The sequence below is a fragment of the Canis lupus genome, chromosome 20 (assembly GCF_011100685.1).
Source record: "Canis lupus familiaris isolate Mischka breed German Shepherd chromosome 20, alternate assembly UU_Cfam_GSD_1.0, whole genome shotgun sequence".
Taxonomy (NCBI): Eukaryota; Metazoa; Chordata; class Mammalia; order Carnivora; family Canidae; genus Canis; species Canis lupus.
Window position 1 is genome coordinate 47,820,508 of NC_049241.1, and position 27,908 is coordinate 47,848,415.

A 27,908-nucleotide genomic window follows, 5' to 3' on the forward strand; every position below is an offset into this window, starting at 1 on the left:
AGGAAGTCTCTGTGCCATGAGGTTTCAGAGGTAGCAGAGAGGCCACTTCCCTCTTCAGCATGTCTGACCATGTCTTTCTTCCATCTCCCTCCTGATCATTCCCCTTGCAGCACTGGCTATGCTTCTTTGACTTGAACATTGGAGACAACTACCTTCCTTGGGGCCTTTGCACTGGCCATTCTCTGCAGGTACACACTGCTACACAACCATGAAAATAGAATGTCCTATTCACACTCTGCTTTATCCCTGTTCTCCTTTTCTTCCTAGTACTTCTTACCATCTGAAAAGTTCTATAATTTTGTTACTTGCTTATCCATTCTTTCTCCATCACTGTAGGGACTTCTGTTCTTTAGCACTTTATGCTCATTGCTTAGTTAGTGCCTGAAACTTGGTCAGAGATTTATATTCCTGAAATATTTGAAGTATTTCTCAGTAAAATTATAAATATATGATTTCTTATGAAGGAATCTAATTTAAAAAACATGTCAGATGTGGCAGAGGAGATCCCCTAAAGGTGACCATACCACAAAAACTTATTAAGAAGTATTCCTGGGGGCATCTGTTTGGCTAGGTCCATTGAGCAGCTGACTCTTGATTTCAGCTCAGTTTTTTAAGAGATTTTATTTATTTGTTTGAGGGAGGGAGAGAGAGAGAGAGAGAGAGAGAGAGAGAAGGAGTGAGGCGGAGGGGAGGGAGGGAGAAGCAAGGAGCCCAATGTGTGACTCAATCCCACCACCCCAGGATCATGACCTGAACCAAAAGCAGACACCTACCCGACTGAGCCACCCAGGCACTCTCAGATTAGGTCTTGATCTAGGGTCATTGCATTGCTTCAAGCACCATGTTGGACTCCATGCTGGGGAATCAAAAACAGAACAAAACAAAAACAAAAAACAAAATAAGAAATATCTCTGGCGTTTCTCATGTTTTGTCACCCTCTCTAATTTTTCCCACTCATTTTCCCTCCTTTCCCCTATAATCCCTTTCACTATTTCTTATATTGCCCATATGAGTGAAACAATATAATGATTGTCCTTCTTGGATTGACTTACTTCACTCAGCAAAATACTCTCTAGTTATACTATATGTTGGCAAATCAAACTTCAATAAAAAAATATAAAATAAAATAAATTAAGTTATTGGTTATCACAGGGGAGAAAGTTCAGTAAAACATAAGATTCCAGCACACAAAAACCACTTTTCTACCATGGTTTATTGCATATTGTCATCCTTTTGTTGAAGCTACACTACCCAGCACTAGTGGAAATAAAATTTATATGGGATAAAAAAAAAAGAGGTATCTCTGGGCTGCAAAATATAAAATAGAGCATTTCAAGTCTTTGAGTAATGCAAATATGTATGAATATCAGTTATGTTATTTCCCTATTTTTCCAGAAGTCAACTCCACCACATGGAATCAGGAAATGATACACAAATTTCTGAATTTTATCTTCTGGGATTTTCAGAGAAACCAGAACTACAGCCCCTCATATTTGGACTTTTCCTCTCCATGTACCTGATCACTGTGTTTGGAAATCTGCTCATCATCCTGTCCATCAGCACAGACCCCAATCTGCACACGCCCATGTACTTCTTCCTTGCCAACCTGTCCTTTGTAGACATTTGTTTCACCTCCACCACCATCCCCAAGATGCTGTGGAACATCCAGACTCAGAGCAAAGTCATAAGCTATGCAGGTTGCATTACACAGATTTATTTCCTCATACTCTTTGCTGTGTTGGATGTCTTTCTTCTGAGTGTGATGGCTTATGACCGGTATGTGGCCATCTGCCACCCCCTGCACTACATGGTCATCATGAACCCCCTGCTCTGTGGACTGCTGGTTCTGGTATCCTGGATAATATGTATCCTGAATTCCTTGCTACAGAGTTTAATGATGTTGCGGCTTTCCTTCTGTACACACTTGAATATCCCTCACTTTTTCTGTGAACTCAATGAAATGGTCCAACTTGCCTGTTCTGACACCTTTCTTAATAACTTGGTGATGTATTTTGCAGCTCTCCTGCTGGGTGGGGGTCCTTTTGCTGGGATCCTTTACTCTTATTCTAAGATCGTATCCTCCATACGTGGAATATCATCAGCTCAGGGCAAGTATAAAGCATTTTCCACCTGTGCATCTCACCTCTCGGTTGTCTGTTTATTTTATTGTACGATGCTTGGTGTGTACCTTAGCTCTGCTGCTACCCAGAGCTCCCACGCAAGTGCAGTGGCCTCGGTGATGTACACGGTGGTCACACCCATGCTGAACCCCTTCATCTATAGTCTGAGGAACAGAGACATAAAAATGGCTCTGAGAAGAATCATTGGGGTTCCAGTGATGTAAGGGCCAATTGTCACGGGGCTGTACAAGTGCCTGTGATTGCAGGACTCATAGTTGCAGAGCCAGTCTTTGATCAGACTGAGGAAGTAAAAATCTATACCTTCTATTTATTTCCTGGAATTTCCATTTCTTTGAATTAAACTGTCTTCATATATTTAAGTACCCCTTTTTTAAGCTTCAGCTCCTTCTGTTATACAGTTTCTCCTTTGTCCATTTTCAAAGGATCCAATGTTTTCCCCAACCTTGGATCACGAATGCCTAGAAATTTCTGTATCTTACATGGGACATGTTGGATTTCTTAAAAATAATTTCATTTCAAATGACTTGTATCATGTCAAATAAATTTTCCTTAGATTTCCCGAAAGAATAGTCATGGGTTGCGTTCTTCATATGGAAGAAACTCCACTTGTCCATTAAGCCCTTCAAGTAACTTTATTGTACAGGAGAATACAAAACCCCAATTTACACCCTGAAAATCTTTTCTGTCACTACCTTCACTCTTCTTACTGATAATGTGAATTCTAACACTGTTCTGTTTACGTCTTACGCTCCTGACAGGGATGCATAGGCTAGGGAAGCCGGGCACTCCCCTGTGCCCATGTGCTTGTGGACATTCCCACAGATTCTTCTCTGACCAGAGCCTCTGCTGTGTGCCTTTCATTCTTATTGTGATTGCAAGACATGCCGTAGCAACACCCATCAGAGAGCTCTAACAAACCATGTTTATTCCTCACGAGGCCTTGAGGGCATATGGGATGCCCAATGGTCATTCAAGGAGGTCTCAGAGATGGGAATACGTCAATCAGAAGGAGAGAGAGTGTAGCTGAGGATCTGCCTTTATTGAGGTCCATGGCCAGAGTGGGCTGTGGGTTCCCCCTTTTGTAGAATATTGTATGAGTAGAATTCAGGTGCTGAAAGGAAAAGCAGAGTCACTCATGTGTCAGTCTCAAGGTTACTCAGGGCTTTCCGAAGAGGTATTTCATGGCTGGGGCAAATTGAGTGCTTATCTGGTAATTGTGTCTCATCTGATGAGGTGTTTCTTCAACATAACTGTCTTTGAAATGGATGCCTCAGAAATAAAAAACTTAAAGTCAGGCACTTATATTACAATAAAAAAGATTAATGTCAGGCACTTACTCTACAAATACGCTCTTGTGTTTCTAAATTGGTCTCTTGCTTTTATTCTGTGATTCACCTAGATGTCCAGAAAGCCTATCATAGTCCCTGCAAACACTGATTAGCAAGTATATATCTCTCAAGGGAATCTACATGGAAAGACAAATCTGAATAAATAGATGGACTGGGTATGTTCTTAGCATCAAGATGAACATAAATATGATGAAGCAAAATTTCTAAATACTTATTTTGTTACTACACAAAATCTTTCTTTCTTTTTTCTCTTTTCTCCTTTCTTTCTTTCTTTCTTTCTTTCTTTCTTTCTTTCTTTCTTTCTTTCTTTCTTTCTTCTTTCTTTCTTTCTTTCTTTCTTTCTTCTTTTTTTTTAATTTATTTTTTTTGGTGTTCAATTTACTAACATACAGAATAACCCCCAGTGCCCGTCACCCATTCACTCCCACCCCCCGCCCTCCTCCCCTTCCACCACCCCTAGTTCGTTTCCCAGAGTTAGCAGTCTTGACGTTCTGTCTCCCTTTCTGATATTTCCCACACATTTCTTCCCCCTTCCCTTATATTCCCTTTCACTATTATTTATATTCCCCAAATGAATGAGAACATATAATGTTTGTCCTTCTCCGACTGGCTTACTTCACTCAGCATAATACCCTCCAGTTCCATCCACGTTGAAGCAAATGGTGGGTATTTGTCATTTCTAATAGCTGAGTAATATTCCATTGTATACATAAACCACATCTTCTTTATCCATTCATCTTTCGATGGACACCGAGGCTCCTTCCACAGTTTGGCTATCGTGGCCATTGCTGCTAGAAACATCGGGGTGCAGGTGTCCCGGCGTTTCATTGCATTTGTATCTTTGGGGTAAATCCCCAACAGTGCAATTGCTGGGTCGTAGGGCAGGTATATTTTTAACTGATTGAGGAAACTCCTTTCTTCTTTCTTTCTTTCTTTTTCTTCTTTCTTTCTTTCTTTCTTTCTCTTTCTCTCTTTCTATCACTGTTCATGCTGTACATCTATTTACTGAAGCATGTGGACATCAATGTCATCATTCCATCATTTTATGATGGAAAAATGTGCTTTTACTATAGCAAGGGTCAGGACTCATGGACAGAGAGAGCTGCATGGGGACTGTGAGGAAGACTGGTTATACACTTTTCAGCTTGTGGATGGAGGGTGGTAGAGATAACAAGTTTCTAAGGACTTTCTGTAGGCTGAATGTGAGGTTCACAGGACTTTAGAACTTGGCTATTGTCAAGTTAAGCTTGCTTTGAGTCTCTAATGAAATATAAACATTAAAACAACCATGTCTTACATAATTCCTTAAACTTGATCAGCAGTCAATTTATATTCCTGAGATATTTGAAGAATTTGTAAAACTATACAATATATGATTTGTTTTTTTTATTTTTTTTTATTTTTATTTTTTTTTTCTTTTTTTTTTTATTGGTGTTCAATTTACTAACATACAGAATAATACCCAGTGCCCGTCACCCATTCACTCCCACCCCCCGCCCTCCTCCCCTTCTACCACCCCTAGTTCGTTTCCCAGAGTTAGCAGTCTTTACATTCTATCTCCCTTTCTGATATTTCCCACACATTTCTTCTCCCTTCCCTTATTTTCCCTTTCACTATTATTTATATTCCCCAAATGAATGAGAACATATAATGTTTGTCCTTCTCCGACTGACTTACTTCACTCAGCATAATACCCTCCAGTTCCATCCACGTTGAAGCAAATGGTGGGTATTTGTCATTTCTAATAGCTGAGTAATATTCCATTGTATACATAAACCACATCTTCTTTATCCATTCATCTTTCGTTGGACACCGAGGCTCCTTCCACAGTTTGGCTATAGTGGCCATTGCTGCTAGAAACATCGGGGTGCAGGTGTCCCGGCGTTTCATTGCATTTGTATCTTTGGGGTAAATCCCCAACAGTGCAATTGCTGGGTCGTAGGGCAGGTCTATTTTTAACTGTTTGAGGAACCTCCACACAGTTTTCCAGAGTGGCTGCACCAGTTCACATTCCCACCAACAGTGTAAGAGGGTTCCCTTTTCTCCGCATCCTCTCCAACATTTGTTGTTTCCTGCCTTGTTAATTTTCCCCATTCTCACTGGTGTGAGGTGGTATCTCATTGTAGTTTTGATTTGTATTTCCCTGATGGCAAGTGATGCAGAGCATTTTCTCATATGCATGTTGGCCATGTCTATGTCTTCCTCTGTGAGATTTCTGTTCATGTCTTTTGCCCATTTCATGATTGGATTGTTTGTTTCTTTGGTGTTGAGTTTAATAAGTTCTTTATAGATCTTGGAAACTAGCCCTTTATCTGATATGTCATTTGCAAATATCTTCTCCCATTCTGTAGGTTGTCTTTGAGTTTTGTTGACTGTATCCTTTGCTGTGCAAAAGCTTCTTATCTTGATGAAGTCCCAATAGTTCATTTTTGCTTTTGTTTCTTTTGCCTTTGTGGATGTATCTTGCAAGAAGTTACTATGGCCGAGTTCAAAAAGGGTGTTGCCTGTGTTCTTCTCTAGGATTTTGATGGAATCTTGTCTCACATTTAGATCTTTCATCCATTTTGAGTTTATCTTTGTGTATGGTGCAAGAGAGTGGTCTAGTTTCATTCTTCTGCATGTGGATGTCCAATTTTCCCAGCACCATTTATTGAAGAGACTGTCTTTCTTCCAATGGATAGTCTTTCCTCCTTTATCGAATATTAGTTGCCCATAATGTTCAGGGTCCACTTCTGGATTCTCTATTCTGTTCCACTGATCTATGTGTCTGTTTTTGTGCCAGTACCACACTGTCTTGATGACCACAGCTTTGTAGTACAACCTGAAATCTGGCATTGTGATGCCCCCAGATATGGTTTTCGTTTTTTTTAAAAGATTTTATTTATTTATTCATGAGAGACACAGAGAGAGAGGCAGAGACACAGGCAGAGGGAGAAGCAGGCTTCATGCAGGGAGCTTGACGTGGGAGTCGATCTTGGGTCTCTAGGATCACATCCTGGGTTGAAGGTGGTGCTAAACCGCTGGGCCACCGGGGCTGCCCAGGTGATGAAGAATATATGAATCATGAAGAATATATGATTTCTTAGGAAAGAAGCTAGTTGGTAAAAAAATGATTAGATATGATGCAGTGGGTTCTTTAAAGGGGGCCATATCCATGCACAACATATTAAAATTAATTCATGGGCTACAAAATATAAAAAGTTGATTTTCAAATCTGTGATTAATGCAAGTCTTGATGTGGGAAACAAAGGCAAAAGAAATTCAGCTTAAATTAAATTTTGTAAGGCTTGCAGCCCATTGATATATACTTGAAACATGCAGAGCATGACCATTTTCATGGAAGGAAATCATGGCTGCTGTGAAGTATTAAAGTTTATGACTAAAAAGAGCTTTATCTTTTTTTTAATAATAAATTTTTTATTGGTGTTCAATTTGCCAACATACAGAATAACACCCAGTGCTCATCCCGTCAAGTGCCCCCCTCAGTGCCCGTCACCCATTCACCCTGATCCCCCGCCCTCCTCCCCTTCCACCACCCCTAGTTCGTTTCCCAGAGTTAGGAGTCAAAAAGAGCTTTATCTTAAAAGCAGTTAGCCCCTTAGCATTCTGAAAACCTTGCTTCTAAATTCCTTAGAGACTTAGGCTATCCATAACCCTCACTGACTAAAAAGTACATAATCACTCCTCACAACCCCAGTGTAGCAGCTCTTTCTGCCCACAGGTCCTGTTTTGAGCTTTAATAAAATCACCTTTTTTGCAGCAAAGACATCTCAAAGATTCTGTTTTGGTCTTTGGCTCTGAATCTCACCAACATTCCAAAACTACATTAGTTTGAGTGGAAATCAGTCACGTTACTTCCTTCTTCCCAGAAGTCACTTCCACCACATGGAACCTAGCAAGGGAACAAAAATTTCAGTTTCTTCTTCTGGGATTATCAGAGGAACCAGAATTACAGCCCCTCCTATTTGGGATGCTCCTCTCCATGTACCTGATCACTGTGCTTGGAAACCTGCTCATCATCCTGGTCATCAGCACAGATCCCAGCCTCCTCACCCCCGTGTACTTCTTCCTCACCAACCTCTCCTTTGTCAACATCTGTTTCACCTCCACCACTGTCCTGAAGATGCTGCAGAATATCAAGACTCAGAGCAAGGTAATCACCTATGTAGCCTGCATCACACAGATGTACTTTATAGTAATCTTTACAGTGTTGGACATGGATCTTCTGGCCGTGATGACTTATGACCGACATGTGGCCATCTGTCACCCCTGCACTACATGGTCATCATGAACCCCTGGTTCTGTGTGTGGCTGGTTCTTGTGCCCTGGGTCATAGGTGTCTTGTATTTCTTGTCATAAACCTCAATGGTGTTGCAACTGTCCTTCTATAGAGAGGTGGAAATCCCTCCCTTTTTCTGTGAACTCAGTCAGATGACCCAACTTGCCTTTTCTGACATCTTTCTTAGTAAAATGGTAACGTATTTTGTAGCTACGTTTCTGGGGTTGGTCCCCTCACTGGGATAATTTACTTTTATTCTAAGATAATCTCCATATGTGGAATCTCATCAGCTCAGGGCAAGTATAAAGCATTTTCCACCTGTGCTTCTCACCTCTTTGTTGTCTCCTTATTTTATTCTATGGACCTAGGAGTGTACCTTAGTTCTGCTGCTCCCCAGAGCTCCCACTCAAGTGCAGTAGCCTCAGTGATGTATGAGGTGGTCAACCCCATGCTGAACCCCTTCATCTTCAGCCTGAGTTTGTTTCTTATAGTTAAGTGTCTCTGATAAAACATTTGCAAAAATATCCCATTCTGTAGGTTGTCTTTTGGCTTTGTCCAGTGTTTCCTTCACTGTGCAAAAGATTTTATCTTGATGAAAGTCCTGATACTTCATTTTTTTTTTGCATTTGGAGACATGTCTAGCAAAAAGTTTCAGCAGCAGAGGTCAAAGAGGTTTCTGCTCGAGTTCTCCTCTAGGAATTTAATGAATTCCTGCTGCACATTTAGGTCTTTTATTTGTTTTGAGTTTATCTTTGTGGATGCTGTAAGAAAATGACCCAGTTTCATTCTTCCATGTGGCTGCAATTTTTCCAACACCATTTGTTGAAGAGATTGTCTTTTTTCCATCGGATAGTCTTTCCTGCTTTGTTGAAGATTGACTGTAGAGTTGAGGGTCCATTTCTGGGCTCCCTATTCTGTTCCTTTGATCTACGGCTCCATTTTTGTGCGAGTATTCTACTGTCTTAATGATTACAGCTTTTTAATAGAGCATGAAGTCCTAAATTTTGATGCCACCAGATTTGGTTTTCTTTTTCAACAGTCCTTTGCCTATTTGGGGGATTTTCTGGTTCCATGCAAATTTTAGAATCATTTGTTACAGCTCTGTGAAAAATGTCAATGGGAGGGAGGCAGGGCAAGAAGGCGGAAGAGTAGGGTCCCCAAGTCACCTGTCCTCACCAAATTACCTAGATAATCTTCAAATCATCCTGAAAACCTACAAATTCCGCTTGAGATTTAAAGAGAGAACAGCTGGAATGCTACAGTGAGAAGAATTCATGCTTCTATCAAGGTAGGAAGACGGGGTGGGGTAAGAAAGAAACAAAAAGCATCCAAGGGGGAGGAGCTGCATGAAGGCCGGGGCGAGTGCCCCCAGGACAGGAAAGCCCCATCCTGGAGAAGCAGGAGCTTCACCAATCTTCCTGGGTAGAAAGACGCTCTCAGGGAGTTAGAGCAGGACCCCAGGAGGGGCTGGGATGCCCTCAGGCTCCCTGGGACACTAACAGACACCTGCGCCCCGGGGAGAGCGCGCCACACCCCCAGGCTGAGCTTCCTAAAGGGCTGCAGCGTGCGCTAGGCTGGACCCGGGAGCAGCTCGGAGGGGCTCGGGTGGTGGCTCCGCGCGGAGGGGGCTGCGCGGCCGGGAGCACAAATCCAACAGCACAGGCCGGGAGCACAGGGCACCGGGGACACAGCCCAGGATCCGGCCTCCCCCCGGGACAGGCAGAAGACAGGAGGGCACAGGACAGCAAGGACACTCCAGCCTCCGGGCGGGCGGCAACGAGCTGAGCACATCAGCGGCCCCGCCCCCGGAGCATCCAGGCCCCTGCAGACTGAGAGCTCCGTAGTTGCTGCAGGAGCTGAATCCAGCTGCTACTGTTGATGTTCCTCCTGGGGCCTCACAGGATAAACAACCCCCACTGAGCCTCACAGTGGCCTCACAGGATAAACAGCTTAAACATCTTTCACTGAGCCCTGCACCAGCCTGGGGGCTAAGCAGCTCCCCCAAGAGCTAACTCCTGAAAATCAGCACAGCAGGCCGCTCCCCCAGAAGACCAGCTAGACGGACAGGGGAAAAACAAATTATTGACCAAGCAGCACTGGAAAGTTCCAGGGGAAGTCGAGGGACTTACAGTATACAGAATCAGAGGTTACTCCCCCTTGTTTTTTTTTTATTTCTGTTTGTTTCCCCCCTTTTTCTTCTCTTTTTTTCCTTCTTTTTTTTCTTTTTTCTTTTTCTTTTTCTTTTCTTCTTTCTCTTCTCTCTTTTTCTCCTTTTCCCAATACAATTTGTTTTTGGCCACTCTGCACTGAGCAAAATGACTAGAAGGAAAACCTCACCTCAAAAGAAAGAATCAGAAACAGTCCTCTCTCCCACAGAGTTACAGAATTTGGATTACAATTCAATCTCAGAAAGCCAATTCAGAAGCACAATTATAAAGCTACTGGTGGTTCTAGAAAAAAAGCATAAAGGACTCAGGAGACTTCATGACTGCAGAATTTAGATCCAATCAGGAAGAAATTAAAAATCAATTAAATAATATGCAATCTAAACTAGAGGTCCTAACGACTAGGGTTAACAAGGTAGAAGAGTGAGTGACATAGAAGACAAGTTAATGGCAAAGAGGGAAACTGAGGAAAAAAGAGACAAACAAAAGACCATGAGGATAGATTAAGGGAATTAAATGACAGCCTCAGAAAGAAAAATCCCAAAGATTTTGAACAGTTGTATCTTCATTCTCATTCGTGTCCATGAATCTTTTTAATTGTTCCCTAATTTCCTGGTTGACCCTTTCATCTTTAAGCAGGATGGTCCTTAACCTCCACGTGTTTGAAATCCTTCCATACTTCTTCTTGTGATTTAGTTCTAATTTCAAAGCATTATGGTCTGAGAATATGCAGGGGAGGATCCCAATCTTTTGGTATCAGTCCAGACCTGATTTGTGACCCAGTATGTGGTCCATTCTGGAGAAAGTTCCATGTGAATTTGAGAAGAATGTGTATTTAGTTGAGTTTGGATGTAAAGTTCTGTAAATATCTGTGAAATCCATCTGGTCCAGTGTATCATTTTCAGCTCTTGTTTCTTTGGAGATGTTGTGCTTAGATTTGTCAATTACAGGAAGCTGTGTTCCAGATCCCAGTATAAGTGTATTATTATCTAAGTATGTCTTTACTTTGGTTATTAATTGAGTGATATACTTGGCAGCTCCCACATTATGGGCATAAATATTCATGATTGTTAGGTCCTCTTGTTGAATAGATCCTTTAAGTATGATATAGTGTCCCTCTTCATCTTTTACTACAGTCTGGGAAAACTTTAATTTATCTGATATGAGGATGGCTACCCCTTCTTTCTTTTGAGGACCTTTTGAGTGGTAAATGGCTCTCCAACTTTTTATTTTCAGGCTGTAGGTGTCCTTACGTCTAAAATGAGTCTCTAGTACACAGCAAATAGATGGGTCTTGCTTTTTTATCCAGTCTGAAACCCTGTGCCTTTTTATGGGATTGTTAAGCCCATTCACATTCAGAGTTACTATTGAAAGATATGAATTTAGTGTCATCATGATACCTATTCAGTCCCTCTTTTTTTTTTTGGATTGTTTCCTTGAACTTTGTCCTTCTTTTACAGAGTCGCCCTTAATATTACTTGCACAGCTGGTTTGGAGGTCACATATTTTTTCAGTTTCTTATTTATTTATTTATTTATTTATTTATTTATTTATTTATTTTTAATAATACATTTATTTTTTATTTTTTATTTATTTATTTATTTTTAATTTATTTTTTATTGGTGTTCAATTTACTAACATACAGAATAACCCCCAGTGCCCGTCACCCATTCACTCCCACCCCCCGCCCTCCTCCCCTTCTACCACCCCTAGTTCGTTTCCCAGAGTTAGCAGTCTTTACGTTCTGTCTCCCTTTCTGATATTTCCCACACATTTCTTCTCCATTCCCTTATATTCCCTTTCACTATTATTTATATTCCCCAAATGAATGAGAACATATAATGTTTGTCCTTCTCCGATTGACTTACTTCACTCAGCATAATACCCTCCAGTTCCATCCACGTTGAAGCAAATGGTGGGTATTTGTCATTTCTAATAGCTGAGTAATATTCCATTGTATACATAAACCACATCTTCTTTATCCATTCATCTTTCGATGGACACCAAGGCTCCTTCCACAGTTTGGCTATTGTGGACATTGCTGTTATAAACATCGGGGTGCAGGTGTCCCGGCGTTTCATTGCATTTGTATCTTTGAGGTAAATCCCCAACAGTGCAATTGCTGGGTCGTAGGGCAGGTATATTTTTAACTGTTTGAGGAACCTCCACACAGTTTTCCAGAGTGGCTGCACCAGTTCACATTCCCACCAACAGTGCAAGAGGGTTCCCTTTTCTCCGCATCCTCTCCAACATTTGTTGTTTCCTGCCTTGTTAATTTTCCCCATTCTCACTTGTGTGAGGTGGTATCTCATTGTGGTTTTGATTTGTATTTCCCTGATGGCAAGTGATGCAGAGCATTTTCTCATATGCATGTTGGCCATGTCTATGTCTTCCTCTGTGAGATTTCTGTTCATGTCTTTGACAAAATACAGCATCCATTCCTGATCAAAACTCTTCAGAGTGTAGGGATAGAGGGAACATTCCTCGACATCTTAAAAGCCATCTATGAAAAGCCCACAGCAAACATTTATTTTTTATTGGTGTTAAATTTGCCAACATACAGAATAACACCCAGTGCTCATCCCGTCAAGTGCCCCCCTCAGTGCCCATCTCCCATTCACCCCCACCCCCCGCCCTCCTCCCCTTCCACCACCCCTAGTTCGTTTCCCAGAGTTAGGAGTCTTCATGTTTTGTCTCACTTTCTGATATTTCCTACCCATCTTCTCCCTTCCCTTCTATTCTCTTTCACTATTATTTATATTCCCCAAATGAATGAGACCATATAATGGTTGTCCTTTTCCGATTGACTTCTTTCACTCAGCATAATACCCTCCAGTTCCATCCACGTTGAAGCAAATGGTGGGTATTTGTCATTTCTAACAGCTGAGTAATATTCCATTGTATACATAAACCACATCTTCTTTATCCATTCATCTTTCGTTGGACACCGAGGCTCCTTCCACTGTTTGGCTATTGTGGAATAGAAGGGAAGGGAGAAGAAATGTGTGGGAAATATCAGAAAGGGAGACATAGCGTAAAGACTGCTAACTCTGGGAAACGAACTAGGGGTGGTAGAAGGGGAGGAGGGCGGGGGGTGGGAGTGATTGGGTGACGGGCACTGGGGGTTATTCTGTATGTTGGTAAATTGAACACCAATAAAAAATAATAAATAAAATAAAAAAATAAAGAAAAGAAAAAAAGAACTGAAAGGATTGTTCCAGAAATGTCTATTATGGAGTCTAGGGGATCCTTACTAAAACAGAATCAAGAGAGTACAGTTAGCTTATGTTTTCTTTAAGGGAAATCCCCAAATTTACATAAAAGTGGAGGACTACTGTAATGAGCTCCTATGTCCCTAACATGCAGCTGCAGCATTTCTCAACATCCTTCACACTTGCTGAGGTACTAGACGAGGCTCAGGTAAAAAGGACTTAGCTGTCCCAAGGCATAACAGAGCTTCCAGAAGAGATGAGACTCTAAGGGTCAAAGCTAGGTATGTCATCAGCTAACTTGAAAGAGCATGAACTGGAAATATCTAGAATAGACTGTAATTTAACCCTTAGCCTAAATAAACCACATAATATGATCTACTCAATCTATACCTTGTTTGAATTCCAAAATTTCCTTGCAAACAAGCAAATACTTGGGAGTAGCCAGGATGTCTGTGATATCATGAGGCCACACCAAGCTCACCTAACTTTCCTATAGCCCAGTAATATCACTTAGTTGGCACTCTGCCCACTTGGCTGCATTCCACTTGAAAAAAGGGCATCCTATGTTTTATTTTTAAAATCTTTACTAACAAATTGTGAAAGTAAAACTATGTCAGGAAAATCTCAGCATTAATTAAAGAAGTTACAGTTTTATTAACTGTAATGCTTTAAAAAAAAGAAAAATGTGAATTTAATGTCATCATGATACCTATTCAGTCCCTGTTTTTGTAGATTGTTTCTTTGGACATCGTCTTTCACAGAGTCCCCCTTAATATTTCTTGCAGAGCTGGTTTGGTGGTCACATAGTCTTTCAGTTTCTGCCTATCCTGGAAGCTCTTCATCTCTCCTTCTATTTTGAATGAGAGCCTTGCTGGATAAAGTATTCTTGGCTGCAGCCCCCAGAAATAAAACCATGATTATATGGTCAATTAATCTATGACAAAAGAGGCAAGAATATGGGGAAAAGACAATCTTTTCAGTAAATGGTGCTGGAAAACTAGAGCTACGTGTAAAATAATGAAACTGGACCACATTCTAATAGCATATACAAAAATAACTGAAAAAGGATTAAAAAACCTAAATAGCCTAAAACCATAAAAATCCTATTGAGAGCACATGCAGTAATTTCTCTGATGTGAGTCATAGCGCATTTTTCTAGATAAGCCTCCTAAGGTTAGAGAATCAAAAGCAGAACTACTATTGGGACAATATCAAACTTAGAGGCTTTTACACATCAAAGTAAACAAACAATAAAACAAAAAGTGGTCAGGTGACATAGCTATATCTTTGAGTCAGACACTAGAGACTGTCACTCACAACAGCTCAGAGGCTCAGTGTGGGCTTTTGATGTGCCTACATGAGAGGTTATGTACATTGGAGAGATGTCCACTCCAGGGGGATGGACCCATTGGTAGAAAGGGAATATGCACCTGGATCCCAAGGTGGACACATGGGAACTGAAATGGCAGAAAATTTTCCTTTGTTTTTAGGCCCTTGGTTTCAGTGGAGCTGGATTGTTTAGAGAACTGAGCAATATGAAAGTAATTTACTTAATAAGGTGCTCTGAGAATTCAGTCTCTGAATCCACCTTCTCAGGGCTCACCTGCTGTTCATCAACTGCAGGCCAAGAGCATCCTCCTCTTGGTGCCTCTCTGAGATGTCCAACCACTCCAAAGAACCAGCACCTGACCCCATTTCTTGTCCTTTCTACATCAACTGTCCTTGGCAGGAAGGACCAGTAGAGCCACATCCATTGGATGAGGCATCAGAAGAAGCCAGAACAGTCCAGTAAGTACTCTGGGAAAATTGTGTGGAGAGAAGGAAAGTTTTATTAACCATGTCTTCTGGGGAAACAGTCAGATTGATGAGATAGTGTGATGGGACTGATTCCAAAATTGCCCACTTCATGCCTGCAGAGGATTCTTTTTTTTTTACATGTTTTAATTGAAATTCAATTTTCCAACATATAGTATAACACCTAGTGTTCATCCCATCAAGTACCCTCCTTAGTGCCTGCCACCCAGTTACCCCATACCACCACCCACCTCCCCTTCTGCAACCCTTTGTTTGTTTCCCAGAGTTAGGAGTCTATCATGGTTTGTCTCCCTCTCTAATTTTTCCCACTCAGTCCCCCTCTTTTCCCTTATAATCCTTTTCACTATTTCTTATATTCTTTTTTTAAATTTTTATTTATTTATGATAGTCACATCAGAGAGAGAGAGAGAGACAGGCAGAGACACAGGCAGAGGGAGAAGCAGGCTCCATGCACCGGGAGCCCGACGTGGGATTCAATCCCGGGTCTCCAGGATCGCACCCTGGGCCAAAGGCAGGCGCCAAACTGCTGAGCCACCCAGGGATCCGTCTTATATTCTTCATATGAGTGAAACCATATGATGATTGTCCTTCTCAGATTGACTTACTTCACTCAGCATAATACCCTCCAGTTCCACCCATGTTGAAGCAAATGGTGGGTATTAGTCTTTTCTGATGGCTCAGTAATATTCCAATGTGTATGTAGACCACATCTTCTTTACCCATTCATCTTTCAATGCACGTTATGGCTCTTCCACAGTTCAGCCACTGTGGACATTGCTGCTATGAACATTGGGGTACAGGTGTCCTGGCATTTCACTACATCAGTATCTTTGGGGTAAACACCCAGTAGTATAATTGCTGGATCATAGAGTATCTCTATTTTTAACTTCTTGAGGAACCTTCACACTGTTTTCCAAAGTGAGAATGCCAGTTTGCAGAGGATTCTTGCTCCTCATTCCTTCTCAGCCCTTCTTGTTTCTCTTCTCAGAGCATCATTGCAGGGCCCCTCTCCTCCTGCAGGAACCAACCTTCCCTTATGTCTGCTCTCCTCTCGGGTTCTGCTTTATTCCAACATTAGCCTTTCCTCTTATTTGTGAAGCATTGACTGCCTAAGACAGCCCTGCAGAGTGAGAATAGCCTTGACTTGCAGTCAGGCAGATGTGAGTTGCAATCGCCCCTTTCTATCTAGTGCCTGATGGACTTGGAAATGTTTCTTTTATTCTGTGGATATTGTTCCCATCAGCACAAGAGTAAATATAAAGAGGTCTCAGAGAATGCTTATGGGAGGGCAAATGTGATGGATTGAGAGTCCATGCCATGGTGGCATCTGAAAAACATCATTTATCTACTCATTCACTCATTCACATGACATTTTCCAAAAGAATTTTAAGGAACCTACACAAAACTTAGAACAAACCAAAACACCTTAAACATATATGATAAGAGAAATAGTGTGGCCAAGAGAAAGGAGACATAAAACTAGGTGAATAATTACATGAGCAAACCAAATATCTACCATGAAATGTTACATTGTTGCCAAAATTGGGCCCTTGATATGACTGAGAATTCCAGTGAAGGTAGAGGACTGTGTTTGTGCTGTTAGGATGAAATATGGCTACATAAATACATAGAAAAATTAAGAAGGAATAGTGTCCCTGTTCCTTTAGGGGTTAATTTGTCTCCCTCATCGAAGAAGGGGCATGATGTCTCTATGCTAATATGATGGACAAGGGTCTATTCCATCTCTGCTTCCACACCCACACTATGTGGTTTTCCAAGATATGTCATCTATGGGAGTTCCAGTGTCATGTATGAATTCTAGGCAAGAAGGAGATATAAAATGGAAAGTCTTCTAAAGGGCATTCTAGTATTCCCACTCAGCAATTCTCATACTCTCTACCCACTGTCTGTGATTGAAAAAGAAGTTGGGAAATATAGTATCTTAGCTGGCATATGATCACCTCCAAATTTAATCCGATTCCAATAACATGGAAGAAGAGAATGGATTTGTTATGTCAGCAATCTCTAGCCCAGTGATCAATTGGAAGGGTCACAGTATCCATAATGTGATAACAAATAATCACTTGAGAGAAGCATGACACTTTCTGACACTAAGGAAATAAAGACAGTGACCTCCTCAATTCTCATTGTGTGATGGAAGGAGCAATTTGTGCAGCCAATTTTCTTCACAGAATCCAAGATGCAATTTAAAGTTCTTGAAATGTTTCTTAATGCAAGCTAGAGGCATCACACATAGAGTAAGAGCCACAGAAGGGAAGAGGTGAAGCAGGAGCACTATTATCATGGCTCAAGTATTAAAGTGACTGGGTGATGGGCACTGAGGGGAGAACTTGATGGGATGAGCCCTGGGTATTATACTATATGTTGACAAATCGAACTCCAATCAAAAAATATACAAAAAAATAAAGTGTATTGAAAAAAATCAGCAGTAAAACTTGATCAAATTTAAAGGTACCTAATCCATCTCAGCTACAAGACTATTCAGATTCTTGAGTAGTGAAAACTAATTGCACAGTCTTGGTTAGCTGTACTAATATTAATTTTGGTGGCTCCAAATAACAAGTCACCATCTGATACTACTTTGATACTCAAATTAATATTTCCTGGACCTGTTGTAATTTCTATGTACTGATCTTACATGATTTTGACAAGAAAGATTTCTGTGCCCTGTTGGGTGTAACCTGAGTGAATGGGTGACGGGCACTGGGGGTTATTCTGTATGTTAGTAAATTGAACACCAATAAAAAATAAATTTAAAAAAATTGTTATCAGACCCAGGATGGGTATCATTTTCCTGTCTTTCATCCTTGGAATTATTTTCATTTTTTTGGTCCTCCCTCACTATCTATATGAGAGCCATGGGGATAGTCTTGGAATTATCTTAGGTGAGGCTGAGTGCATTCAGGGGCATCACCATATCTCTGAATGAAAGTACTAGAATTCTTATGGGCCTTGAACCCATGTGTATCTCATTCCCTTTGAGTGTAGGGAAATCCCAATTAGGGACTCTGGGATTGTTTCCTTGGGCATCTTTCAGAGTGGAGCCTTAAGCTGAAAAAGGAATTGCTCTCCTTACAAAAGAACCCCTGTGTCTGTGGTACAGACATGTACCACATGTAGTAAGGGAATTTAACAAGGAAGCAAAGGTTCACTTCCTTTTTCAAAATCAGAAACTATTTTTTACATTCCTAGATACTGTTAGTTGTCCCCAGTAATTTCAATTCTTTTGTGAAATATTGGGCCTTTGGAATTCCCTACGCTATCATTTTCCTTGACAATATCTTGTGATTGTCTATCTTTTTAAAACATGTATATAATGTATATATGTATATGTATATCAAAACTTTCAGTCCTACCTTTAAAAACAAAACATGCCCAAGTATAACAATGGCCTAATGCGTGGTGCTTCTTCATTTTTAAAAATAGTATTTAGGGCAGCCCAGGTGGCTTAGCAGTTTAGCGCTACCTTCAGCCCAGGGTTTGATCCTGGAGACCCGAGATCAAGTCCCACATTCATGCTTCCTGCATGGAGCCTGCTTCTCCCTCTGCCTGTGTCTCTGCCTCTCTCTCTCTCTCTGTGTGTCTCTCATGAATAAATAAAAACTTTTTAAAAATAGTATTTAAAGAAATTCTACTCAAAAATAAAAGAAAGAAGGCATAATGGCAGATTTTCCCATGACAAAAACAGTGTTACAAACAAACATGCAAAATAATATAATCTGAATCATAGAAACTAGACAAATCATTGTGAAAGTTGTAGATATTTCCATTAGAAAACTAAATATAGGATTCATACCCAGTGTTTGGAATAGTCAAGGCCAGTGTATGACAATATTTTACTCCACAGAGATGGCAGAGAAAAAAAAACCTGTAATTATTGGGCTCTCTTTTTGCCTACATATCAAGTAAGGAGGTTTGAAGGAAGGTGTAGAAGAAAATAAAGGTGAGGAGATAAGAGTTAAAGGACTAGAAGCTACAGATTTTCTAGAACAACACTATTGAGTCATGAATGAGCAGGGGGAAAAAAACCATGACCTTCTCACAATGTGGATTCTGATTCAGCAAGTCCGAATGCAGCCTGGGACTCTGCATTCAAAGAAGCCCTGGGCAATGCTGCTCCTGCTGGTATACAGACCACACTCTGAGTACCTAGGCTATAGGGGGGAATGACTGCTGTGGAACTGCGATTACATTTTCCAGAAAGCAGTGGCACCAGAAGGAATGATGGAAGCATTTCAAATTCCCCAAAACAAGGCAATTATAACAGGGTAGTACTTTATTATCCATTTGCCTGAAATTAAAGACAATCACATTTTTGTGCTGTCAAGGTGAAGGTAATTGAATGTTGATTTTTCTCTTTCCTGTTAGTTATTTCATCCACATGAAATCAGGAAATCAAACACATGCTTCAGAATTTCTCCTCCTGGGATTTTCAGAGAAGTCAGAGATTCAGTTCATGCTCTTTGGGTTGTTCCTGTCCATATACTTGGTCTCATTCACTGGGAATCTGCTCATCATCCTGGCCATCTGCTCAGACTCCCGTCTCCACACACCCATGTATTTCTTCCTTGCCAACTTGTCCTTTGCTGACATCTGTTTCACCTCCACCACAGTCCCCAAGATGCTGGTGAACATCCAGACTCAGAGCAAAACCATAACATATGAAGGATGTCTCAGCCAGATATTTTTTTTCTTTGTGTTTGGATGCCTGGACAATTTACTCCTGACCGTGATGGCCTATGACCGCTTTGTGGCCATCTGTCACCCCCTGCACTACTCACTCATCATGAACCCGCAGCTCTGTGGGTTGCTGGCCCTGGGGTCCTGGTGCATCAGTGTAATGGGCTCCCTTTTCGAGACCTTGACCCTTTTGAGGCTACCCTTCTGCACAAACATGGAAATATCACACTTTTTTTGTGATCTTCCTGAAGTCTTGAAGCTTGCCTGTTCTGACACCCTTATCAATAACATAGTGGTGTATTTTGTGACTATTGTCCTAGGTGTTTTTCCTCTCTCTGGGATCCTTTTTTCTTATTCTCAGATTTTCTCCTCCATCTTGAGAATTTCCTCAACTGCAGATAAGTACAAAGCCTTTTCCACATGTGGGTCTCATCTCTCAGTGGTCTGCTTGTTCTATGGCACAAGCCTAGGGGACTACCTCAGTTCTGCAGCAACTACATCCTCCAGGACAAGTCTGGTGGCCTCAGTGATGTACGCCATTGTCACCCCTATGCTGAACCCCTTCATCTACAGCTTGAGGAATGGGGACATGAAGGGGGCCCTGGGTAGGTTGGTGCCTCTCAGCATCAGGACCATTACAGGACTCTCCTGAGTCACCGGCATACAATATGAAGGCCCAGAGATCCTGGCTTCCTCCATTCAATATTTTTATTTTTTTCCCCAGGTGTACACATTTTAAAGCAGTTCTCTCCTTGGGTCTTCCTGTCTTCTCTATTTTTGTTCAGGTTATATCTTAGGTTCCCCTTTTCACTTTATAACCAGTCATCTTCATTTAGTGTGAATATACTAAGTATTTTCTCAGTAATCTTCAGATAATTTGGATTTCTTTTAAAAAATAAGTCAAACATCATGTAGTTAATATCTATCCTCAGAGTGATGGGATGTGTGCCTATTTTGGAAATGTCCTGAAAATTCATTCCAGAGATGTTTTCTCAGGTCACATGAATAAAATCAACGGAAAGATCTGACCCCCTCCCTTTTTTCCCAATCTGATTTACTTTCCTTCCAGTCACATCAACTTTACTAAATTTCTTTGCTTGTCCACAATACAGACTCCTTTAATTTCAGAACTATCTCTTAACTAATTTTGAAACTACAGTGTCTAGTACAGTTCTCAGGATGGAGTTTATTCTCAGTGAATCCTTGTTGAGTAAAAAATTAAATACAGTCAAAACCCAAAGATAAAAATATACTGATTTAATGAAAGCTTTTGAGCTAGAAAAGAAATTTGGTGGGATTTTTGTTTGTTTTTAGTAGGCTCCATGCCCAGCATCAAGACCATGGAAGAGACTGAACCCAAGACCCTAAGATCAAAAAGTCAGCAGTTTAACTCACTGAGCCATGCAGATGCCCCCAAAATTTGGTTATTGATATGGATCTTGATAACAAAAAATAATAATAACACTCTATAAATGTTTTTACACATTACCTCATGTAAGTTTTTTAATACCATTTACAGAAGAAGAAGCAGAGCTTACGCTATCTAGCTGACTCACTCAAGGTCAAGGCTGCGGTGAAAAGGCTCAACCCTTCTGAGGTCTGTGAGGGCTGCCTGGTTCAGACTGTCTCTCAGGCATCACATTATGTTGCCTCCAGACAAATCTTATAATAATTGTTTCATCCCTAACATATAAATGTTTGCTTCTAGAAATCAGCTCCCCAGCTAAGAAATAAGAAATGTTCAGTCTCTGGGGGCTGCAGCCTTAGAAATAAATCACACCCCATGCTGAGATTTATTAAGGTTTCCCTAATATTATCATTTCACTTCATTTGATTGTTACAATGTTTAGCATATTTTCACATTTATATATTTATTCACATGTATTTATTTTTTTGTTTTTTTAATAATAAATTTATTTTTATTTTATTTATTGGTGTTCAATTTGCCAACTTACAAAATAACACCCAGTGCTCATCACGTCAAGTGCCCCCCTCAGTGCCTGTCACCCATTCACTCCCACCCCCTGCCCTCCTCCCCTTCCACCACCCCTAGTTCGTTTCCCAGAGTTAGGAGTCTTTATGTTCTGTCTCCCTTTCTGATATTTCCCACCCATTTCTTCTCCCTTCCCTTCTATTCCCTTTCACTATTATTTATATTCTCCAAATGAATGGGAACATATAATGTTTGTCCTTCTCCGATTGACTCATTTCATTCAGCATAATACCCTCCAGTTCCATTTTCACATTTTTTGTCTGCATCCTTAGATCTTCTCTCATCTTAGGTATTTTTATTCTAAATTGTTTTAAAAGAACTTTTTAAATGTCTACACTTTATGCATTCTAATAAGAAATGTGTTCTAAAAATTTTCACTAATTTTAGATGTGTTTTTAAATTTTCTTTATCATTGACCTATAAGTTTTTACATTCTGGAATCCATCAATTATGTTCTTAGTTCCTTTACTTTCATCTGGTTTATGCCCAGAGGATTAATCTAATCTGTCTTTTATAAGTCAACTGCTATTTTATATTTTTTCTACTACTTAATTTTAGTCATTTTATTTTTCTACAAGTTCATTCACTTTATGTCAACAAGTGGTTGGTGTTAAGATAGAAATTTAATGTTATTTTGCCTCTAACTAATAAAAATTGTCCAAGCACCATTTATTTAAAAAGCTTGTTTTCTTCAATTATTTCTGTTTGGTTGGTTGGTTTTTGTTTTTGTTTTTGTTTTTGTTTTGAGAGAGAGAGAGAGAGCAAGCAGCAGTGGGGAGAGATGGGCAGAAGGAGAGACAGAATTTCAGCAGGGAGCCCCACCCAGGGCTCTATTTCACAACCCTGAGATCATTACTTGAGCTGAAATCAAGAGTTGGATGCTTAAACCAACTGAGCCACCCAGGCACCCCTCCTCATTGGTTTAAGAGTTCTGTGTCTCTTATGGTTTGCTTCTCTCTCAATTTTCATCTTATTTTATTTTTCATTACCTTACCCTATATTCATCTGTTTTGTTTCTTAAATTCTCCATATGAGTGAAATCATCTGATATTTGTCTTTCTCTGACTTATTTTGCTTAGCATAATACCATTTAATTCCATCCACATGGTTGCAAATGGCAAGATCTTATTTTTTTGATGGATGAGTAGTATTCTATTGTATGCTACATCTTCTTTATTCATTCATCTGTTTTTTTTAATTTTTATTTATTTATGATAGTCACAGAGAGAGAAGGAGAGAGAGGCAGAGACATAGGCAGAGGGAGAAGCAGGCTCCATGCACGGGGAGCCCGACGTGGGATTCGATCCCAGGTCTCCAGGATCACGCCCTGGGCCAAAGGCAGGCGCCAAACCGCTGAGCCACCCAGGGATCCCCTATTTATTCATCTGTTGATGGACACTTGGCCCCTTCCATCTTGTAGGTATTGTAGACATGTTGCTATAAACATTGAGGTGCAGGTGCCCATTCATATCACTGTTTGTATCCTTTAGATAAATACCTGGTACTGCAGTTGCTACATCATAGGGTAGCTCTATTTTAACTTTCTGAGGAACCTCCATACTGTTTTCCAGAATGGCTATACCAGCTTGCATTCCCACCAGCATTGTAAGAGGGTTCCGTTTTCCCTATATCCTCATCAACATCTGTTGTTTCCTGAGTTGTTAATTTTAGCCATTCTAACACTTTACCCACATACCCTCTATTCCAAATCAGCACATTCAGTGCCACAGATCTTCTCAGCCAGGTACTTCACTGGAGAATGTGAGAGTGTATGAGTGCCCGCCTGACTTCCCCAGTTGTGCAGGAAGCTGCCAGTGATGCCCATTTCATTCCCTACCCACCCAGAAAAAGTGTCCCAAAGGCAAAGGAATCTGAAACTCACTTCCTGTCCTAAGAGTTCTTTTTTTGTGCCATCATGAGCTGAGGAAATGTGGAATTAAATGTAACAATAGTCCCTGTGGATGGAGAACCTGCTCTGTGCCAGAGAATTTCCTTTGAGCTCTAAAATATTTCTAACTTCTCAGACTGAATCCAGATTACAGATAAGGGAACAAAGATTTGAAAAGCCCATTTTATGTCTTGAGGAAAAAGAGACACCTATAAACTTGTTTGACCACCTAAAGAGATCTGAGGTGGTTGGGGGGATTCTGGGAGGAGAAGAACACACTTGACTCTGATAATGGACCACAGCCTTAACACACAAAAGTGTCACAGACCAAGACAGCCAATTTCAATGACTGGGAGCTAGTTATAGAAGCAGACTCTCTGGGCAACCCTAGACATGCCATATTAATAGTAGTACTAGCCCAGCTATGACAGCCAAAAATTTCTCCAGATATTTCCAAGAGTCTTCTGGAGAAATAATCATCCCTGGCTGAGAACCACTGGCCTATCTTGTTGCATTCCAATAAAAGCACATCAGTTCATAATGACCCAGTTCATAATTCTGGGTCAATCACTCAACCATTTTGAATCACATTTCTACAAATGTAGAAAGAGACTGAAAGAGAGACTGTATAATTTTACAGTCCCCAAGAATGGCTTTGTTGGAAATAAATAATACAATCCATATAAGATTCTAAGCTCAGCCTATGGTGTCTTTAAAGTTCTAAATAGATCTATTATAATACCAATGGTTTTAAAAGTGAAGGACTGGAGAGGAGGGGGCAAGATGACGTAAGACTAGGGTCCCCAAGTCACCTGTCCCCACCAACTTACCTAGATAACTTTGGAATCATCCTGAAAACCTACGAATTCGGCCTGAGATTTATTTTTTTGAAGATTTTATTTATTTATTCATGATAGTCACACACACAGAGAGAGAGGCAGAGACATAGGCAGAGGGAGAAGCAGGCTCCATGCCGGGAGCCCGAGTTGAGACTCGATCCCGGGATCCCAGGATCGCGCCCTGGGCCAAAGGCAGGCGCTAAACCCCTGCACCACCCAGGGATCCCCGGCCTGAGATTTAAATAGAGAACAGCTGGAATGCTACAGTGAGAGGAGTTCACACTTCTATCAAGGTAGGAAGATAAATAATTTAAAAAGCATCCAGTGGGGGAAGGGCCCCTGGGAGGAGCCGGGCTAATGCTGGGCTGTGAGTGCCTCCAGGACAGGAAAGCCCAGGCCCGGAGAAGCAGGAACTTAACCAATCTTCCCTGACCATAAGGCGCTTGCAGGGAACTCGGGCAGGATCCCAGGAGGGGCAGTGGAGCCCCCAGGTTCCCGGGGTCACTAACAGAGGAAGTGCAACCCAGGGGAGAGCGCGTCACACACCACAGGCCGAGCACCCTAACAGGCTGGAGCCCGCGCCCAGCGGCCCTGGGAGCAGCTCAGGCGGCTCAGGCGGGGGCTCTGAGTGGAGGGGGCTGCGCAACCCCGGGAGCGTGATTCCAGCTGCACAGATCCCGGAGCCCAGGGCGCCAGGGGTCAGAGCCCAGAATCCAGCACTCTCCCTGGGACAGGCAGAGGCCAGTGGGAACAGGACAGCGAGGACGCTCCTGCCACCGGGTGCCCCCGAGCTGTGCAGATGGGCACCCCTGCCCCTGGAGCATCCAGGCCCCTGCAGACTGTGAGACTGCAGTAGTTACTGCGGGAGCTGACTCTAGGGCTGGAGAGCTGGCTGCCACCACTGTTGATGTTCTTCCTGGTGTCACCTTGCGCCTGGGACTGAGCAGGGCAGCCAGGGAGCAGGGACCACACAGGATAAACAGCTCCCACTGAGCCATGGACTTGGAAGGGGCCGGGCAGCTACCCCAGGTGCACACACCTGGGAATCAGCACAGCAAGCCCCTCCCCCAGAAGATCCGCTAGAAGGACAGGGGAAGAACAAGTTTTTAACCAAGTAGCACTGGAAAGCTCCAGGGGAAGTCGAGGGACTTACAGTATATAGAATCAGAGGATACACCTCCTTGGGTATTTTTGTTTTGTTTTGTTTTTTGTTTGTTTTCCCGCTTTTTTCCCCTTTTCCTTCCTTTTTCCAATACAACTTTTTTTTGGCCACTCTTCACTGAGCAAAATGACTAGAAGGAAGAACTCATCACACACACACAAAAAAAATCAAAACAGTATTCACTCCCACAGTGTTACAGAATTTGGATTACAATTCAATGTCAGAAAGACAATTCAGAAGGACAATTATAAAGCTACTGGTGGTTCTGGAAAAAAGCATAAAGGATTCAAGAGACATTAAGACTGCAGAATTTAGATCTAATCAGGCCAAAATTAAATATCCATTAAATGAGATGCAATCCAAACTGGCGGTGCTAACGACGAGGGTTAATGAGGTAGAAGGAGTGAGTGACAAAGAAGACAATTTGATGGCAAGGAAGGAAGCTGAGGAAAAAAGAAAAAAAAAGAAATAAAATATCAAGGAAAGGTTAAGGGAAATAAATAACAGCCTCAGAAGGAAAAAACTACGTTTAATGGGGATTCTAGAGAGCGCTGAAAGGGACAGAGGACGAGAAAGTACATTTAAACAAATCATAGCTTAGAACGTCCCTAACTTGGGAAGGGAAACCAGCATTAGGATCCAGGAGATAGAACCCCCCCCCAAATTCAATAAAAACCGTTAAACACCCCAACATTTAACAGTGAAACTTGCAAATTCCAAAGATAAAGAGAAGATCCTTAAAACAGCAAGAGACAAGAAATCCCTAAACTTTATAAGGGGGAAGTATTAGGTTAACAGCAGACCTCTCCACAGGGACCTAGCAGGCTAGAAAGGGCTGGCAGGATAATTTCAAGCTCCTAACTGAAAAGAACCTTCAGCCAAGAATACTTTATCCAGCAAGGCTATCATTCAAAAAAAAAAAAAAAAAAAAAAGGAGAAATCAAGAGCTTCCAAGATAGGCAGAAACTGAAAGAAGAACCTCCACACAGTTTTCCAGAGTGGCTGCACCAGTGCACATTCCCACCAACAGTGTATGAGGGTTCCCTTTTCTCCACATTCTCTCCAACATTTGTGGTTTCCTGCCTTGTTAATTTTCCCCATTCTCACTGGTGTGAGGTGGTATCTCATTGTGGTTTTGATTTGTATTTCCCTGATGGCAAGTGATGCAGAGCATTTTCTCATATGCATGTTGGCCATGTCTATGTCTTCCTCTGTGAGATTTCTGTTCATGTCTTTTGCCCATTTCATGATTGGATTGTTTGTTTCTTTGGTGTTGAGTTTAATAAGTTCTTTATAGATCTTGGAAACTAGCCCTTTATCTGATATGTCATTTGCAAATATCTTCTCCCATTCTGTAGGTTGTCTTTTAGTTTTGTTGACTGTATCGTTTGCTGTGCAAAAGCTTCTTATCTTGATGAAGTCCCAATAGTTCATTTTTGCTTTTGTTTCTTTTGCCTTCGTGGATGTATCTTGCAAGAAGTTACTGTGGCCGAGTTCAAAAAGGGTGTTGCCTGTGTTCTCCTCTAGGATTTTGATGGAATCTTGTCTCACATTTAGATCTTTCATCCATTTTGAGTTTATCTTTGTGTATGGTGAAAGAGAGTGGTCTATTTCATTCTTCTGCATGTGGATGTCCAATTATCCCAGCACCATTTATTGAAGAGACTGTCTTTCTTCCAATGGATAGTCTTTCCTCCTTTATCGAATATTAGTTGACCATAAAGTTGAGGGTCCACTTCTGGGTTCTCTATTCTGTTCCATTGATCTACGTGTCTGTTTTTTTTTTTAATTTATTTTTTATTGGTGTTCAATTTACTAACATACAGAATAACACCCAGTGCCCGTCACCCATTCACTCCCACCCCCCGCCCTCCTCCCCTTCTACCACCCCTAGTTCGTTTCCCAGAGTTAGCAGTCTTTACGTTCTGTCTCCCTTTCTGATATTTCCCACACATTTCTTCCCCCTTCCCTTATATTCCCTTTCACTATTATTTATATTCCCCAAATGAATGAGAACATATAATGTTTGTCCTTCTCCGACTGGCTTACTTCACTCAGCATAATACCCTCCAGTTCCATCCACGTTGAAGCAAATGGTGGGTATTTGTCATTTCTAATAGCTGAGTAATATTCCATTGTATACATAAACCACATCTTCTTTATCCATTCATCTTTCGTTGGACACCGAGGCTCCTTCCACAGTTTGGCTATCGTGGCCATTGCTGCTATAAACATCGGGGTGCAGGTGTCCCGGCGTTTCATTGCATTTGTATCTTTGGGGTAAATCCCCAACAGTGCAATTGCTGGGTCGTAGGGCAGGTCTATTTTTAACTGTTTGAGGAACCTCCACACAGTTTTCCAGAG

At 41.3% G+C, this 27,908-nt stretch overlaps 2 protein-coding genes and 1 pseudogene across 2 annotated transcripts; all 3 read left to right on the top strand.

Annotated features, from left to right (window-relative positions):
* The first annotated feature begins 1,411 nt into the window (after positions 1 to 1,411).
* On the top strand, positions 1,412 to 2,344 carry OR7A65 (olfactory receptor family 7 subfamily A member 65). The gene has a single exon (XM_038567028.1). It carries the CDS (start codon positions 1,412 to 1,414, stop codon positions 2,342 to 2,344), a length of 933 nt encoding a protein of 310 aa, XP_038422956.1.
* Positions 7,404 to 8,274, top strand: OR7A25P (olfactory receptor family 7 subfamily A member 25, pseudogene; annotated as a pseudogene).
* Positions 19,358 to 20,314, top strand: OR7C1 (olfactory receptor family 7 subfamily C member 1). Its single transcript, XM_038565371.1, has one exon. The coding sequence runs from the start codon at positions 19,364 to 19,366 to the stop codon at positions 20,312 to 20,314; it is 951 nt and encodes a 316-aa protein (XP_038421299.1). The 5' UTR covers positions 19,358 to 19,363.
* Positions 20,315 to 27,908: the final 7,594 nt, after the last annotated feature.